General features: G+C 39.6%; 1 protein-coding gene across 1 annotated transcript in view; it reads right to left on the reverse strand.

Moving 5' to 3' along the window:
* Window positions 1-1402: 1402 nt before the first annotated feature.
* Window positions 1403-19586, reverse strand: part of LOC119824408 (vomeronasal type-2 receptor 116-like) — a 38353-nt gene continuing 20169 nt past the window's right edge. Inside the window, exons 4-6 of the mRNA XM_038344527.1 lie at window positions 7750-7977; window positions 5369-5492; window positions 1403-2319 (exon numbers count right to left, since the gene is read on the reverse strand). Coding sequence (XP_038200455.1) covers window positions 1403-2319; window positions 5369-5492; window positions 7750-7977 — 1269 coding nt within the window. The remainder of the gene's footprint in view (window positions 2320-5368; window positions 5493-7749; window positions 7978-19586) is intronic.

Below are 19586 nucleotides of genomic sequence, written 5' to 3' on the forward strand. Positions count from 1 at the left end.
GGCTCCTGCCCATTTCTTCCTCCAACTAATCCCCTATGGGTCTCCTTTTAGAAGTTCAATTCTCCTTGCAGGCCAGGCAGCTTACAGGCAAAAGGCCTAACTTGCTGCAGGCAGGCTATTGAAACAAAGGACCTCCCACCCCCCTGGGTGCACTCAATACCTGTTCCCAGCACCCAAACAGGCTGAGCTGTTGGATTTTATGGCCCTGAAGAAGGGAGGATGAAGGGGGGTTGTGCGTGTAAGCTGGGAAGGGACAGGAAGAGAGAGAGGCAGTACCCAGGGAGAATAGTCCCTGTTGGAAAACCAGGACGAGTAGGGAGGTTGGGGAATGTCTGTGGTCTGTCTCCAGGTGGCTGCTGGCTGCTGAGGTTCAGGCACTCACTCACCCCAAAGAATGATGGATCTTCTGGTAGACAATCAGTTCTCCTTGCTGGCCAAGCTGCTCGCTGACAAAGGGCCTACCTTCCTGCAGTCAGACTATTGAAACAAAAGACCTCCCAACAGCCTGGGTGCACTCAATTCCTGGTCCCAGCACCCAAACAGGCTGAGCTGTGGGATTTTATGGCCCCGAAGATGGGAGAATGAAGTGGGGAGGGGGTCCTGGGTGCAAACTGCGAAGGGACAGGAAGAGAGAGGGAGTATCTGGGGAGAATAGCCATTGCAGGAAGACAAGGAAGTGGGGGGGTGTTGGGGAATGTCTGTGGTCCCTCCCCGGGTGTCTGCCATGGTTCAGGCACTCACTCCCCCCAATGAATGATGGATCTTCTGGTAGAAAATCTGGTTTCTTTGCTGGCCAAGCAGCTCGCTCACAAAGGGCCTACCTTGCTGCAGGTAGGCTATTGAAACAAAGGACCTCCCTCCCACCTGGGTGCACTCAATTCCTGCTCCCAGCACCAAAACATGCTGAGCTGTGAAATTTTATGGCCCCGAAGACCGTAGGATCAAGCTATAACATTTAAAAGGAAAATTTTGGAACCTAAATTGTTTGTTTGGTCACCTAAGCCATAGTCATAAGTATAAATACCATAGGGGGCTGGTTCTCTCTCTCTCTCTCTCTCTCTCTCTCTCTCTCTCTCTCTCTCTCTCTCTCTCTCTCTCTCTCTCTCTCTCTCTCTCTCTCTCTCTGTGTGTGTGTGTGTGTGTGTGTGTGTGTATCTTTATCTTTCTCTTCCTTCATTCTTAAAGTGGAAGGTATCCAAGAGAGGAGTGAAAGTATGGGAGGTGGGAAGGGGTGGGGTGTAAAAGTGAGGATTCTTTTAAGATAAGGAAGAAACAGGAAGAGGTTGATAGAGGGGATGCAGTATCAGTTTGTGATACAGACGAATAGGAACAAAATATATTTATGAAGATTTATTAATGAAATCTAGTTCATGTGCTAACTTGAAAGTTAGTACAAAATTTATTAAGCCTTGTACCTATAATGTATTTTGTTCCTGAGACCCTGAATAGAGTTCATTTGTGGTCTAAACAAAATGATGTAGCACTTGGGGACAAAGATACAACCTAGGAGCCCTGCGCTGGATGCCAAAATGGAGAAGACCTCCACAGCTACCATGACCTTCCCTTTGGTGCTGTGGTAGACAGGGAGGAAGGTGAGCCAGACACTGCAGAACACCAGCATGCTGAATGTCAGGAACTTGGCTTCATTGAAGGCGTCGGGTAGGTTTCTGGCCAGGAAAGCCAGAGTGAAGCTTCCCAAGGCCAGAGTTCCCAGATATCCCAGCACACAGTAGAAAGCAGTCACTGAGCCCTTGTTGCACAGGATGATGATGTGTTCATGCTCAGAGTGTGCATCTGTGCCAATGAAGGGGGGAGATTTTCCCAGCCAGACCCCACACAAGACAATCTGGATCAAGGTGCAGATGGGAACAATGAAGTTAGGTGCCCGTGTTACCAACAACCACCTGATTCTTCTTCCTGGAGCAGTGACCTTGTAGGCCAGAACCACAGTAATAGTTTTGGCCAAGACAGCGGAAACAGCCACAGTGAACAACACTCCAAATGTGGTCTGCTGCAGGATGCAAGTGGTTGTGTTGGGGTGGCCAATGAAGAGAAAAGAGCAGAGAAAACAGCAGTTAAGGGTGATGAGCAGGATGTAGCTGAGAGTGTGGTTATTTGCCTTCACAATGGGAGTGTCTTGCTGCTTCAGAAAGATCCCAAGAATGAGAGCTGACAGTGCAGAGAAGTACAAGGCCATGCATGACAGAGCTATCCCCAGGGGATCGTCATAATCCAGGAAGGTCATAGATTTCTGGAGGCAATGGTTTCGGTCTGTGTTGGCATATTGATGATCTAGACACTTCAGGCACTTATCTGCATCTGGTGAAAGCATGCATATTTGTTATTTCAGGTTAGTTTTCTTTTGTCCACTTTATCCCCTCATTTGAGTAGTTTAGCCTAATATATATCCCTCGTTACTTCAGACATCAAATGAAAGAATGTTTTATGGGGAAATACGTGAGTGACTACCATGTATTTCCTGCAATGTGATATGAACAAAGCTACAGTTTCTCCTCCTAATTCAATTGTGTGCTGTTTAAAAGATTCTGATATCATTATTTTCCCCTTTCCAGAATCTTACATACTTACTTAAAATATTCAACTTCAATTTGATCACAACATTGCATTCATATAAAATATTTCCTGGGCTGGGGTGAGCTGATTCACTGGGTAAACAGCTTGCTGCCTAAACCTGATAATTTGAGTTTGGATTCCCAGGGCCCACATAAAAGCTGGATGCATCTATAATCCCAGTTCACCTCTAGAATAAGATGAGACAGACAATACTTCCCAGGAGGTCATGGGGCATCTGGCCTGGCTAATGCATCTGTGAAGAAATGTGATCTCAAGTAGAGTGAGGGTGATGACTGACTCTCCAATGCCATCTGTGTATCATGACACATGCACACCCACACGCCTGGACACACACACAGACGCATGCACACACACAACACACTCTTGATTTTGCAAACTAAGTTTAGTGAGGTAAGAAGAGGCTTCTCAAGTTCTTTCCTTATAATGGTATTATCAGATATGGGGATCAAGTGAAGCTATCCAGTGTACTGATAGCTCTGGTTGCTTTTCTTCTGTCTGAAGGTGTTTTTATAAGTACATATTGCATTCTAACAGTTTGCCACATAGTGGTGCATATCCATAGTTCTTGCATTTGGGAGGTAGAATCAGGAGGAACAGGAGTACAAAGACAGACTCAGCTACTTGGCAAGTTAGGGTACAGCTTGGCCTTTGTGAGATCTTTTCTGTAATACAACAGCAACAAACAAAGGAGTTTAAAGGTGTTATCATAAAATTTGTAGGAAGGAATCCACTTCATATATAGACATTGGATTGTTTTTAAAGATTAACTTTTATTAAGTAGATTTAAAAATTTTAGTTATGTGTATGTGTGCATGAGAGTGGGTTTGTGCACATGATGCAGATAGCCTAAGATATCCTGGAGTTGCAGTTACAGATGATCTCCCAAAGTTGTCTTTTAATTTCCACATGCATGCCATGTGCATTGGAGGTGGGTTGAATCAGAATGACCCTCAAAGGCCACAAACATTTAGATACTTAGATGCCAGGAAGTGGCACTACTTGGGAAGAATTAGGATTTGTGATCTTGTTGGAGGAAGTGAAGTGTGTCACTGTGTTTTGAAGTTTCAAAACACAAGCCAGTCCCAGTGGCTCTCTTCCTGCTTTCTGCAGATTCAGATGTAGAGCCCTCAGAGGCTACTCTGCCTGTACCATGTCTTCTGGTGTGTTACCATGTTTCCTGCTATGGTTATAATGGAGTGAACCTCTGAAAATGTAAGCTGGCCTCAAATAAGATGCTTCCTTTATAAAAATTGTGGTCACTGTGTCTTCTCAGAGCAAAAGAACAGTGAACAAGACTTGTGTGTCCTTTATAACACAATTATAAAAATAAAATTTATTTTTTATTATTTATTTAATTTTTTAGGTTTATCTATTTTATATGTATGGGTGTTTTGCCTGTACCATGTGTATAGTTGGTGTCTTCAGAGGGCATCACATCTCTCAGAACTAGAATTATGTATGGTTGTATCTTATGTAATGAAATAAATAAGTCAGGTTTCCAAAGACAATCATTGCACATTGCATGATTTCTTTCATTATTGCAGTCTAGGTTTTACATGTACACACACACACACACGCACACACATGTATACTAACATACATGCACACATACAAACACATACACACACACAAAGGTGAACTACTTGGCCAGAATAAGAACTTCTAGAAGGAAGGAGGGTGACAAGAGAGGATGTGGATATAAATATAGTCAAATTGTATGTTATATGTGAACAAATATTCATAAAACCCATTATATTCTACACCAAATATACACTAACAAAATACTTTCTTTTGAAATAGTCTCTTGTGTTTACTATGTTGCTGAGGATGACCTTGGTCTGATCCTCTTTCCTCCTTCTCCCAGGTGCTGGAATTAGGTATCTATCACCAAATACAGCATATACAGTGCTAGAGTTGAAACCTAGGCAAGCACTCTACCTATTGAGCTAAATGCCCAACTCCACTAATCAAAGACTTTAAAAAAATACATTAGAGAGCCTTCAAGGTAGCTTGCTGAAAAAAGGTGCTTGCCACCAAGCCCACAACCTTAGTTTAATTCCCAGAAAGATGATTACACTTTTTATTTAAAACGTGAATTTAAAAAGTTTACCATTATAGGCCAGGCAAAGTGGCATATGTCTTTCTTTAGTTCTGGTACTTGGAAGACAGAGGCAGTGGATCTTTAGAAATTTAGGGGCAGCTTGATCCACATAGTGAGTTGCAGGACAGTCAGGACTACATAGAGAGACCCTGTCTCTAAAAAGTTTCCATTATAGAGGTGATTGACTTCAGCATTGCACCATTTATATTCATGCATTTGACCATTTTACGGTATTCATTAGTAATTAAATATTGAAGAAATCAGTTATATTAACAATACAGTATATATTAATAAAATTTAACTGGTTCTCACTGAATTCCTGTTAACTTTCTATATCATTCCCCATTATCCATTCATTTTTTTGAGTTACAGTAAACCTTTTAAAAGTTCCCCTGACTTCTGTTTGAAATGAGGTCCCTTTTGATACGTAGGATGGCCTTGAACTTACAATAAACCTCCTGCCTCAGCCTCCTGAGTAATTAGTTGTAACCTCACAATTATCTGGCTGCCTCTGTCTCCTGAGTGCAGAAGGTGTGTATCACTACACTTTGCTTAATATCTTAGGCTAGGGGAATGGCTCAGTGTGTAAAGTGTTTGAAGTACTTTATGGGAAACACTTCATAAAAATGCTATTAATTAGAAGTAGAGAATTTTTCCATAAAACACACTTACCAGTCTCATTGGAAATCTCATTCTCTGGACACAGAATGCAGTCAAAACAACAAGCCACATTTCCTTCTGGGAGGGATTTTCTGAATCCAGGACTACAACTTTCACTGCAGACAGACTGGGGAGTCTGAGAAAAATCAGTGAGCAAGTTATAATTCATATTTTCACCTACTACTATACTGAGCACATTATTCATAGAACTGAATCATTAGTGAACATAGTTTTTGTATCCATAAACAATCAACTGGTTGGATGTCACTGTAGCTTGGACATACACACCACCTTAACAGTGATGGCCTTCAGCCTGTGATGCTGCTGAGACATGGTGAAGCCTGTAAGTCAAGAAGTATTGGCGTGGAGAAATGGTTCAGTATTAACAGCATGCTCTTGCAGGGGTCATGCATTTGGTTCCCAGACCCACATTACATGGGTCAAAATTGCCTGTAACTCCAGCTACAAGGGATCCAACAGCCTCTTTTGGCATCCATAGGCACCTGAACTCGACGTGCAGATAAGATAATCCCTTCCTTCACATGCATATAAATAGTAAAAAAATATAAACAAAGTATTTTTTAAAAGGCAAGAAAGTTAGCGATTGGAGGCTTGCCATTGAAAGGTGTATTGGGACAATGGACTCATCCTACCTCTAGTGTTGCTGTCATAAGGTGAGTGTCTTTTACTGTCACAAAGCACACCATAGTGCCTTATCAGTCAAAATTAATAGCTAAATGAGTCCCAGAAACCACCAAATTCAACTCAAAGATCTGTCAGTAATGACAACCCCCAACAGATGGCATACATACTTTCATATGAAATGAGTGAGCATTTAGATACATATTGGTAAATGAACATGATCTCATTACATATGGCATATAAAAAATTCTCTTCCTTAAATTAGAAGTATAGAATTTAAAAAGCACATTTTTGGTTCAAGGGATTGTTGGGTATGATAATGGATTAAAAGCTGCCTCTGTGAGAGTCAGTGAAAGACAAGAGTCACAAGAGTCACAGTTAAAACCAAATAGACTCTACTTTTAGCAGAGAAAGAACTGAAGGAAAAAGAAATAAGCCTATATGGAACTTTTGTTTCTAAAAACAAAAAACAGTCAAGCTAGCGCTATTTCACCATCTTGCTTGCATCAGGTCAAGGACAAAAGTAGCCGTCAATGAGGGGCTGTTGGACATGGACACGAAAAAACAGCAGCTGGAACATGTCAACCCAATTTGCTAGCCGTGAGTGGATTGATGATGATTGGAGCAAAACTGGGCGGGCAGATGGGAGCTGAATTGAGATAGAGGAGCTTGGAGCTGAGATTCCTGCCGGGCATCCTGGAAACCACTGCCTGAGCAGAAAACACCCCTACCGCTGCCTTGGTAAACTGCTATGAAATATTTCCTCCACCATCATTCGTGGCCCTAAACCATGCACTGTGCTTCTCATTCCTACTTTACTCTCTATTTCCATTTCTCCAATTCCTTCCTCAATTTACTGTTGAAGAAACTATGGGCACCTTTAGATCTCAAAACCTGTGAATGATATCATCTCCAATCAGTACTCTAGTGATGCTGTCTCGGAACCATGTTAAGAAAAAAAGCAAATACAAAAGTGTCTTCTACTTCAAGTTAATATGAACATTTCTGTAAAATATCTGTATTTGTTATTGTAATTGAATTTCCTCATAAAGATGTTAGGACATCCCATGCTCACAGATTAGTAGAATTAATATTGTGCAAATAACCATTCTACCAAAAACTATTTACAGATTCAATGCAATATCAATTTAAATTTCCTATTTCATTCTTCACAGAAATAGAAGTATTATAAATTTTATATGGGTCCTCAAAAACCAACATATAATATTTCATATATTTATATTTTAATACACAATAATATTTTTAAAATTTATATAGAAAACTTAAAAATATCACTACATAAAAAATCATAAAACTGCTAGGCAAAAGAAAAATAAAAAAATATTATAGTATAAAAACATTAAAAGACTTATTCACAGAAAATATTCTGATCATTTATCTTTAGCTCTCCCCATCTCCCCCTTCATTCAACTCCATACCCTTTTTCCCCTATGCTTACAAAACAAGGAAACAAAACTGAAAACAAAAAAACCAAAGAAACAAGCACACATAAAGCAAAGGACCAATAAGATAAGAAATTTCCAAACAAAGAAATATGACATAAAAGTTCTACAAAAATAACACTGAGATTCTTGGGAATGGACCCTTCTCTGAAATGAGACTCTATTAGAAGAAATTACTCTTTTCTTTATAAGAGGTTATCCATTGTAGGTAGATTTTGGTTAGTGGGTCCTTATCAAGATTTGTTTTACTATGTGTAATTAATAGTATTACAATTATACCCAACTCACCTCTGTAATTCCTGTGGCCCATTCTATCATGTCCTCAGATAAAGATAATTGTTGACCAAGTGGACCATATGGGGAAAACTGTCCAACTTTTACCTTAAGTTCTAGACCTTCTGGAAAGTTCCAATAGTTGAGAATGTCATACTCTGCATTCAGTTTCATTTTCTCATCCAAATTCACTTGTTCTCCAGCATGATTAGTAAATTCCATGTCTTTTAGAAAAGGGTGCAGCTAAAAAAGATATATTATTTTATGAAGTTGGTGCCAGAGTGAAGACAAAGAACTTAAGTGTTTGGGAAAGTTTTATATTGTTTAAATCCTTGATGCATAAAGTGAATTTAACATAGGTATCAAGAATGTAGGGCAAATGGCAGCTTATGGATATCTATTATGATATTTTTGAAAATAACAATCTTTTTAATAGATAGTAGCTCTCAATTACAAGCACCAAGATAATCAGTAAATGAAAGAAAAATTGGCAATTGTCAGTTTGTCTAACAAAATTTAGCTTTAGTAAGAGGCCACTTGTTCATTTCCTGGCCACCCAGACTTCCTAAATAAACACAATGAAACTGTATTAATTGAATCACTGTTTAGCCTATTAAATCTAGCTTCCTATTGGCTAGCTAGGGGTTTGTCAATCTTGTTGATTTTCTCCAAGAACCAGCTTTTTGTTTCATTGATTCTTTGGATTGTTCTCTGAGTTTCTATTTTATTGATTTCCACCCTCAGTTTGATTATTTCCAGTCTTCTACTCCTCCTAGGTGAGTTTGCTTCTTTTTTTTAGAGCTTTCAGGTGTGCTGTTAAGTCTCCAATGTGTGCTTTGTTTCATTTAAGTGGGCACTTAGTGCTATGAACTTTCCTCTTAGCACTGCTTTCATTGTGTCCCATAGGTTTGAGTATGTTGTGTCTTTATTTTCATTAAATTTAAGGAAGACTTTAATTTCTGTCTTTATTTCTTCCTTGACCCAGGTGTGGTTCAGTAGTTGACTGTTCAGTTTCCATGAGTTTGTAGGCTTTCTGGGGGTAGCATTGTTGTTGAATTCTAATTTTAATCCATGGTGATCCGATAAGACACATGTGGTTACTAATACGTTTTGCAATGTGGAAGTTTGCTTTGTTACCAAGTATTTGGACAATTTTCGAAAAGGTTCCATGAGCCGCAGAGAAGGTATATTCTTTCCTATTTGGGTGGAATGTTCTATAGATGTCTGTTAAGTCCATTTGTTTCATTGCCTCCATTAAGTCTCTTAATTCTCTGTTAGGTTTCTGTCTGATTGACCTGTCCATTGGTGAGAGAGGAGTGTTGAAGTCTCCTACTATTAGTGTGTGTGGTTTGATGGCTGCCTTAAGTTCTAGAAGTGTTTCTTTTACATAAGTGTGTGCTTTTATATTAGGGATAGATATTTAGGATTGAGACTTTATTCTGATGGATTTTTCCTGTTATGAGTATAAAATGCCCCTTTCCATCTCTTCTGATTGATTTTAGTTTGAAGTCTACTTTGTTATAAATTAATGTGGTCACACCCGTTTGTTTCTTAGGTCCATTTGCTTGATAAACCTTTCCCCAACCCTTTACTCTGAGTAGATGTCTGTCTTTGTGGTTGAGGTGTGTTTCTTGTAAACAGCAGAATGTTGGATCCTGTTTTCGTATCCAGTCTCTTAGCCTGTGCCTTTTTATAGGTGAATTGAGTCCATTGATATTAAGTGATATTAGTGACTAGTGGTTGTTAACTCCGGTCATCATTTTTTTTTTTTTTTGGTGGTAGAGATTGTGCTGGTGAAGGGTCGGTAGATTTCTGAGTTATTGTGGGCATTGTTGGGCTCCTTGGTTTGTGATTTTCCTTCTATTACTTTCTGTAAGGCTGGATTTGTGGCTATGTACTGTTTAAATTTGTTTTTATTTTGGAATATTTTGTTTTCTCCATTTATAGTGAACGAAATCTTGGCTGGGTATAGTAATCTGGGCTTGCATCCATGGTCTCTTATTTTCTGCAGAACATTTATCCCAGACCTTCTAGCTTTCATGGTTCCCATAGAGAAGTCAGGTGTAAGTCTGATAGGTTTACCTGTATAAGTTACTTGACCTTTTTCCTTTGCAGCTTTTAATATTCTTTCTTTATTCTATATGTTTTTTGTTTTGATTATAATATGGCGAGGGGATTTTTTTTTTATCCAGTCTATTTGGTGTTCTGTAAGCTTCTTGAACCTTCATAGGAATATCTTTCTTTAGGTTGGGAAAGTTTTCTTCTATAATTTTATTAAATATATTTTCTGGACCTTTGAGCTGTAATTCTTCTCCTTCTTCTACCCCTATTATTCTTAGGTTTGGTCTTTTTATTGTGTCCCAGATTTCCTGAATGTTTTGTGATGAGAATTTGTTGGATTTGCTGTTTTCTTTGATCAGTGCATTTATTTTCTCTATGGTATCTTCAGAATCTGAGATTCTTTCTTCTATCTCTTGTATTCTTTTGGTTATGCTTGTTTCTGTAGTCTCTATTTGTTTACGTAGATTTTCCATATCCAGCCGGCCCTAGGTTTGTGTTTTCTTCCTTGCCTCCATTTCAGTTTTCAAGTCTTGCACTGTTTCCATTATCTGTTTGATTGGTTTTTCTTGGTTTCCTAGGATATCATTTATGGATTTACTCAATTCTTCAAACTTTTTGTTATTCTTCTCATCCATTTCTTTAAGAGAGTTTTTCACCTCCAGTTTAAGGGACTCTATTACTTTCATAAAGTCAATTTTTTCTACTTCTTGATTAGTGTGTTCAAGTCCTCCTGTTGTAAGTTTGCTGGGTTCTGGTGCTTTCATGTTGTTTTCAAATTGTTGGAGGAATTCTTGCATTGGCGCCTGCCCATTTCTTCCTCCAACTAATCCCCTATGGTTCTCCTTTTAGAAGTTCAATTCTCCTTGCAGGCCAGGCAGCTTGCAGGCAAAAGGCCTAACTTGCTGCAAGCAGGCTATTGAAACAAAGGACCTCCCACCCCCCTGGGTGCACTCAATACCTGTTCCCAGCACCCAAACAGGCTGAGCTGTTGGAATTTATGGCCCTGAAGAAGGGAGGATGAAGGGGGGTTGTGCGTGTAAGCTGGGAAGGGACAGGAAGAGAGAGGCAGTACCCAGGGAGAATAGTCCCTGTTGGAAAACCAGGACGAGTAGGGGGGTTGGGGAATGTCTGTGGTCTGTCTCCAGGTGGCTGCTGGCTGCCGAGGTTCAGGCACTCACTCACCCCAATGAATGATGGATCTTCTGGTAGACAATCAGGTCTCCTTGCTGGCTAAGCAGCTCACTCACAAAGGGCCTACCTTGCTGAGGCAGGCTATTGAAACAAAGGACCTCCCACCTGCCTGGGTGCACTCACTATTTGGTTCCAGTGCCCAAACAGGCTGAGCTGTGAAATTTTATGGCCCCAAAGACAGGAGGTTGAAGTTGGGGTTCTGGGTGCAAGCTGGGGTGGGACAGGAAGAGTGAGGTAGAGAGGCAGTATCCAGGGAGAATAGCCCCTGCAGGAAGACCAGAAAGTGTAGAGGGTTGAGGAATGTCTGTGGTCCTTCTTCGGGCGGCTGCTGCAGTTCAGTCCTTCACTCATCCCAATGAATGATGGATCTTCTGGTAGACAGTCAGGTCTCCTTGCTGGCCAGGCAGCTTGCTGACCAAGGGCCTACCTTGCTGCAGGTAGACTATTGAAACAAAGGAAATCCCAACCACCTGGGTGCACTCAATACCTGGTCCCAGTGCCCAAACAGGCTGAACTGTGGGATTTTATTGCCCTGTAGATGGGAGGATGAAGGGGGGGTTGGGTGCAAGCTGGGAAGGGACAGGAAGTGTTGGGGAGAATAGCCCCTGCAGGAAATCCAGCAAATCTTTCAATCACCATTGATGAAGAAAACAAGATATTCCATAAAAAAACAGATTTAAACAATATGTATTTACAAACCCGGCCCTACAGATAGTACTAAAGGGAAAACACCAACCCAAGAAAGATAACTGAACCCACAAAAACACAGGCAACTGATAACTTCCCACCAGCATAACCCAAAGAATGGATACACACAAACACTACTACTGAAAAATAAGTGAACTTAACGACCGCTGGTCATTAATATCACTTAATATCAATGGACTCAATTCACCTAGTTAAAGAAAAACACAGGCTAAGAGAATGGATACAAAAACAGGGTCCAACCTTCTGCTGTATACAAGAAACACACCTCAGTCTCAAAAATAGATATTACTCCAGAAAAAAAGGGGTGGGAAAAGGTTTTCCAATCAAATGGACCTAAGAAGCAAGACAGTGTAGCTATCCAAATATCTAACAAAATAGTTATCAAATTAAATTAATCAGAAGATAAGGAGAAGGATACTTTATATTCATAACAGGAACAATTATCTTTTATATATTAATGTAACCTATTTCCATTATTTTATATTTTAATCATGAGGATCATGGCCTATGGACAAGGTCCCAGCATGTCTGTCTCCAGGGTTGCCTCCATGGCTTCTCACTCCACCTCCTCTCTCCCAGAATTCAGTTTAGTTTTCCCTACCTAGCTCTGTTTTACCCTATCAGGCCAAGCCAGTTTCACTATTATCCAATGGTATTTACAGCATACAAAGAGGAATTCTACATCACCTCCCCTTTTCTGTTTAAAAATATGGAAGGTTTTAATTTTAACATAGTAAAATTACATATAACAAAGGAAGGATCAAGCAAGAATTACAGTTACAATATTTATATCTACTTTATCTTTTATCATAACTAAAGAAAACTATAACTGTAACTATATATTCTTCAACTCCATCAAAAACTCCAGAAGAATATAATATTACCTAAGTAAACAGAAAGTGCATTGTGAGAAATTTCCAAAACTCTAGATTTGACAGAGACTTCCTGCTACCTGGACAGTCACCCAAAGTTCTTCTGTATCATTGGAACATCCATCTTTAGCCTATAGGCTCATAGTATCCAGCAGACATTTCCATGAAGCAGGAAATTTCAAAGACAGTTCTGCTTATATTGGCAGTTTGTCATTCATATTCTGTGTCCTTCAGAATGATTTGCAGACTCTTTCATGAAGCAGAAACCCTGAAGGACCATCTTACTTTTAGGCAAGTTCAGCAGTCATTTCTCTATGGGTCCTGCATGTCCAGTTCACCCAATATACCGTCAAGCAGTCCAGGCAAGAGCAGTTTCTTGCCCAAATGGCTAACAGCCTCCATGAGGAGCCTCTTCGGTGCCTATCATCCTCTTGAAGTAGATTGGTGCTGCCAGGAGCATATGTATCTAACTGTCATGAAAAGTCCTAAGTTCTTATACATTTTAAATGCCATATTCTCAAGGTCTTTGAAAGATTTGAAAAATGCCTATCCATCTGAAATATATCTCTGTACATCTAGAAAACCTAACTAACATGACTACAAGCTTGACTATTATAAATGACTATCTATTAACTTTATTTCTTATTTTTACAAAAAAAAATTAAATGAGTTGTGCAAACACAATACCTTAATCAAGAACACACACACACACACACACACACACACACACACACACATAATACCAAAATTGGCCTTAAATTTGTATCAACAAATCAAGATCCATATTAATGCAAATCTCTAACATAGCCCCCTTTAAATGTAAACAAACATCTTTTAGACAATTATTTAGGGAATTTGGGTATAGTTCTCACCAAACTGCTTCCTGCTTTTTGTTGGGTGAAGTAATTTTGGGGGTATACATGGCAATCTTTTGGGATAAAAGGGCTTGGAAAGAAATCAGAGAAACAACAACCTTCACAATAGCCTCAAATAGCATAAAATATCTCAGAGTAATCTAACAAAACAAGTGGAAGACTTGTATGACAAAAACTTTAAATCTTTGAAAAAGAAATTGAAGAAGACAACAGAAAGTGGAAAGATCCCCCATGCTCTTGGGTAGGTGGAATTAACATAGTAAAAATGGCAATCTTACCTGCGGGAGAATTGTCTGTATTCTGTCAATCATGTTTTAAATAAATGCTGATTGGCCAGGCAGGAGGTAAAGGTGGGAAAACCAGACAGGAAATAGAAATGATACAATGAGAACAGGAGAAAAGATCTTCACCAACCCCACATAGGTAGAGGTCTGATCTCCAAAATATACAAAGAACTCAAGAAATTGGTCATCAAAAGAACAAATAATCCAATAAAAAATGGAGTACAGACCTAAACAGAGAACTCTCAACAGAGGAATCTAAAATGGCTGAAAGACACTAAAGGAAATGTTCATCATCCTTAGTCATCAGAGAAATGCAAATCAAAACAACTCTGAGATTCCATTTTACACCTGTAAGAATGGCCAAGATCAAAAATACTGATGAAAACTTATGCTGAAGAGGTTGTGGGGGAAAAGGGAACACTTCTGCATTGCTGGTGGGAATGCAAGCTGGTACAACCCCTTTGGATGTCAGTGTGGTGATTTCTCAGAAAATTAGGAAACAACCTTCCTCAAGACCCAGTAATACCACTTTTGGGTATATATACAAAGAAGGTTCAATCATGCCACAAGGACATGTGCTTAACTATGTTCATAACAGCATTGTTTGTCATAGCTAGAATCTGTAAACAACCTAAATGCCCCTCGACAGGAGAATGGACAAGGAAAATATGGTACATTTACACAATGGAGTACTACACAGCAGAAAAACATAATGACATTTTGAAAATTGCAGGCAAATGGATGGAGCTAGAAAACATTATTTTGAGTGAGGTAACCCAGACACAGAAAGACAATTATCACATGTAATCATTTATAGGTGGTTTTAAAACATAAATCAAAGAAAACCAGCCTACAAACCACAATCTCAGAGAACTTAGACAACAATGAGGACACTAGGAGAGACGTACATAGATCTAATCTACATGGGAAGTAGAAAAAGACAAGATCTCCTAAGTAATTTGGGAGCATGTGGACCTTTGGGGGGAGGGTTGAAAGGGGAGGGAGGAGGTAGAGAGGGGAGCAGAGAAAAAATGTAAACCTCAATAAAAATTTAAAAAATAAAAAATAAAATTAAAAAAGAGTTCTTTGGTTTGGAATACAGAGAATGGTGGTCTTAGTTCAAGGTCCTAATATAAGCTTTCACCCTGGGTGAGTGCCTAAGGTAAAGTCTGCACTCCTAAAAAGCAAGTGAACAAGAGCATTATTGCTAATGTGAATGAGAGTGGTGGGAGGGTGCATTCTAAACTGGCAGCCAAACATCTATATGATGTTGGTTTAGAGATATGCAGGATGTATGAGTGATTTGTCCTCTATGGTTTATGAGAGGTGTTAATGGCAGGCAGAATGTGGTAGACAAATCCCTATGTGTTGGTCCTCATGGAGCCACAGGCCCCAACAGGCTATTATGTAAAGCTGTGGATGTGATAGAGATCCCATGATGCAATAGAGGTTCCATGATGTTGGAGATGTCAGAGATGTGAGAGATCTGTCAAGGATGCTGCATATGGGGAAAAGAACCATCCCATGAGAAAGATGTATGTGGCTGGCAGCAAGACTGGAGAGGTGGAGTCCGTTGAAATAAAATTTCCAGACATCAAAACCAGAGCTACAGAGTTAAGTATTTAGTTTGCTGGGTTTCAGTCTTGCTTTGGTCTAGAATTTTATTATTATGCTCCCATTTCTTTCTTGGAGTGGTAATGTTTGCTTTGAGTCATTGCATATTGGAAATAACTAACTTGGTTCTTGATTTTTACCTTGAGTCTCAGAATTTATTTCAGATCTTTAAATAATGTTGAGGCTGTGAAAGACCATGGGGAAATTTTGAATTATGATATGGCCATAAACATTTGGGTTCTAGGAAGTGGAATGTGGATGTTTGATTAAGAAACATTCCACATAGGCTCAGATATTTGATCATTTATTTGGTTCACACTTGGTGGTATTATTTGGGGATGCTTAGGAAGTGCAGTCTTGTCGGAGGGAGTATGTCACTCAAAGTTTAACTCTGAGAATTTAAAAACTCATTCAACTTCTAGGTGACTCTCTCTGCTTAGTGGTTGAGGAGAAAGTTATGAGCTTTCATTTTTCTGTTCCAGATTCCATGTTTGCTGCCACACTATCTACCATTATAGACTTTAACTCTGTGGAAATATAAGCCAAAATAAAGTTTCTTCTATAATTTGCCCTAGTCATGGTATTTATTACACCAACAGAAAAATAATACATAGTGCTTCATCCTAAACAGGGCAAAAATCACTCACACCAAGGTTCAGGGCTTATTGTGGAAGACAGGGACCAAAAAGGTAAGATCCAGAGGATGAGGAGAATTGTTTCAAAACAGTGTATTTTGGTGAGACTCTGCTGTTGCATTCATGAATTTATTGCAGCTGTTATTACCTATACAATTTCTTCATAAAATTGTGCCCATCCATTATCCATCATCCCGTGGGGAGGAACTCATAAGTTTCCCATACTTCCCATACTGAAAGGCTACAGGCAGTCAGTGTTTTCCATGTGTGCATGTGTGTGTAATTATTTTCTGTGTTTTAAATAGTAATAAACTGTCCACAGTTCAGTAAATAACCTCCACCCAAGTGTATGTGAGAATTATAATTAAATTCGACAAGTCACAAAAAAGACGTGAAAGAGGGAGTAGGTCTGTTGGGAAGAGGTTTCAACATGAGGAGGAGGGGATTAGACGGCTTAATTAGTGTGAAAAGACCAAATACTTCTTAAATACATGCAAGAAATGGTCAATAAATTTTAAAAACTATATACTAGGAATGGCAGAAAAGGTGACTTTCTTTTCCTGTCATTTAAGGAGTTCATGAGGGAAACTGGGGTCTTCTGTTTGATCATAGTTTTAAATTACTGGAGCTCTGGAGTGGGTTGTCAATTGGTTAAAAAATGAAGATAATGACTACCAATCTTCTAGACATTTTAATACCCAATAGTTTAACAGGGAGAGTGTAGGGTCCCCTTCCATGTCCATAGTTTATTGTTGATAGAGCTAATCTTGTGCAGATTCAGCACAAGTAACTTCAGCTGCTAAGAGTTCAGGACTGCAATGGCTGTGTTGTTAGAAGACAGCATCTTCTCTCTGTCTTCCAACTCAATATTCTTTCCGTTCTCCTCTTCTTCATTGTTCCCTGAGCCGTAGAGAGGTTGTTACAAATGTCTAGTATAGGGCTCAACACTCTGCAGTCACTTATTCTCAGCATCTAGAGCAAGTAAAACTGGTCTGGTACTCACTATAAAGAGAGGCTTCTAACATTAAGGCTGAGAATAACATGCTATACAGCCTTACACAGATATTTTAAAGGCAGTTTGGTACTATGTAAATTTAACTAAACAGGAGTTGCTTAGTTCCTCATTAGAGCTTATGATGTACCTAATTACATGTTCTTGAGTAGTGTTACACTGCTCTTCAAGGATTCCCTGACGTGGAGTGGCTTCATATACAATTAGAGACTTCACCCCCATAAAAGCAGTGCTACTATTGTACAAATGGGTACATCTTGCTCAGTAAGCTGCTATTAAAGCTGAAAGGTTTCACAATTAGGTAACATCATTGTCTCAGTTAATGTTCTATTGCTATGAAGAGACACCATGACTATGGCAATTCTTATAAATAAAAGCATTTAATTGGCGCTGACTTACAGTTTCAGAGGTCTAGTTCTTTATAAGCATGGTGGGAACCATGACAGCATGCAGGCAGACATGGTTCTGGAGAAGGAGTTGAGAGTTCTATAGTCAGATTCATAGGCAGCAGGAAGAAGTGAGAGTCATTGGGTTTGACTTTCACTTTAGAAACCTCAAAGATCACCCCCAGTGACAGACTTCCTTCCAACAGGGTTTACATCCCCTAATCCTTTCAAATAGCTCTACTCCCTGTTTGTTTACTAAGTAATCAAATACATGAGCTTATAACATTCATTCATATTCAAACCACCACATTCCACTCCCTGCCCCCATAGACTTGTATCAAAATGCAAAATGCAATTAGCCCAGCTTCAGAAGATCTCAACACTGCTTAAAGGTCAGCAATTAGTCAAACTTCAAAAGCATTCATAGTCTATCACAGTTTCAACGCTGAAAGTCCAAAGTGTCTTCTGAGACTCAAGGCACTCTCTTAATTGTCACCCCTAAAAATTAAAATAAAAAGAGATCTCATCCTTCCAACATATAATGGCACAGAATATACATTGCTGTTCTAAAAGGTAGGAAAGGGAGCATAGTGAGGAAACACTGGACCAAATCAGGACCAAAAACCAGCTGGGCAAAATCCAAACTCTGCACTCCACATCTGATGTCAAAACAATTTTCAGATCTCCAGCTCTTTTAGCTTTGTTGACTGCAACAAAATTCATCTCTTTTAGACTGGCTCTACACCCACTTAGCATTTTTTTTTGTCATGTATTTCTCTGATCTGGAATCTCCAACATTTTGGGATATCCAGTGAAATACAGGCTTCACTTTCATGACTTCTCACAATGACTTCTCTGGTCCTCCATTCTTGGATACCCCTGAAACATGCCTAGCCCTAGTGACTTTTCTTAGTCCTTAAGGAATCTGTAATCCTTTTATTGTGTCCTTGATTCTAAAGTAAATTTATGTCTAAGCTGCCTAGTTCTGTTGCTTGCTGGGGTTAGGACATGGCCTCTTCTTGTTCAATTCCATCTGCACCAGAATTTTTTTCCTTTTTAAATTTTTTTAAAAACAGAAAACAATTATGAGTGAGAACATCCCATGTTCATCTTTTTGGGCCTGGGTTACCTCACTCAGGTTGGTGTTTTCTATTTCCATCCCTTTACATGCAAAATTCAAGATGTCATTGTTTTTTACCGCTGAGTAGTACTCTAATATGTATATATTCCACACTTTCTTCATCCATTCTTCCACTGAAGGGCATATAGGTTGTTTCCAGGTTCTGGCTATTACAAATAATGCTGCTATAAACATAGTTGAACAAATGCTTTTGTAATATGATTGGGCATCTCTTGGGTAAATTCCCAAGAGTGGGATTGCTGGGTCCTGGGGTAGATTGATCCCAAATTTCTGGAGTGGGGAGGACCTTGGACTTAACATAGAGTAGGGAACCCTGATGGCTCTTTGGCTTGGAGAGGGAGGGAGTGGGGGTATGGGTGGAAGGGAGGGGAGGGAAGCGGGAGGAGGAGGGGAGGAGTTGGCAATTTTTAATAAAGAATGAGAAAAAAAAAGACAAAAAAGAAAACAAACTATGTTTTTTTCATTATACATACCAATCCAAGTTTCTACACTTTTCCCTCCTCCCACTCCTTCCATGTACCCTCCCACTCCATCCCCTCCAATTTTCAGAGATGGTAAGGCACATTGCTTTGGGGAAGGTTCAAGCTCCTCCCTACTATATGTAGGCTGAGCAAGGTATTCAAAGAGACTAGTTCCCAAAAAATCCAGTACACGCAGTAGGGATAAATCCTGGTGCTACTGTCAGTTGCCCCTGAGTCTTCCCCAGCCATGCAAATGTCAACCACATTCAGAGAGACTAGTTTGGTTCTATGCTTGTTCCTTCTCAGTCCAGCTGGAGTTTGTAAGCTCCCATTAGCTCAGGTAAATTCTTTCAGTGGGTGTCCCCATCATGGTCTTGACCTCTTTGTTCATTTTCTCATTCCTTCCCCTCTTCAACTGGACTTTGCGAGGTCAGTCCAGTGCTCCGAAGTGGGCCTCTGCCTCTGTTTCCTTTATCAGAAGTTGGAAATTCAGCTGGGTGGGATCTTAGCCTGAGGCCAACACTTCCTTTGTTCTATTTTTTAATCTGTTTAGATCCTTGAGCACAGGATTTAGTTCTATTATATGTTTGGGTGCCCTTTTCTCAATCCATA

This window comes from Arvicola amphibius, chromosome 10 (genome assembly GCF_903992535.2).
Source record: "Arvicola amphibius chromosome 10, mArvAmp1.2, whole genome shotgun sequence".
NCBI classification, from domain to species: Eukaryota; Metazoa; Chordata; class Mammalia; order Rodentia; family Cricetidae; genus Arvicola; species Arvicola amphibius.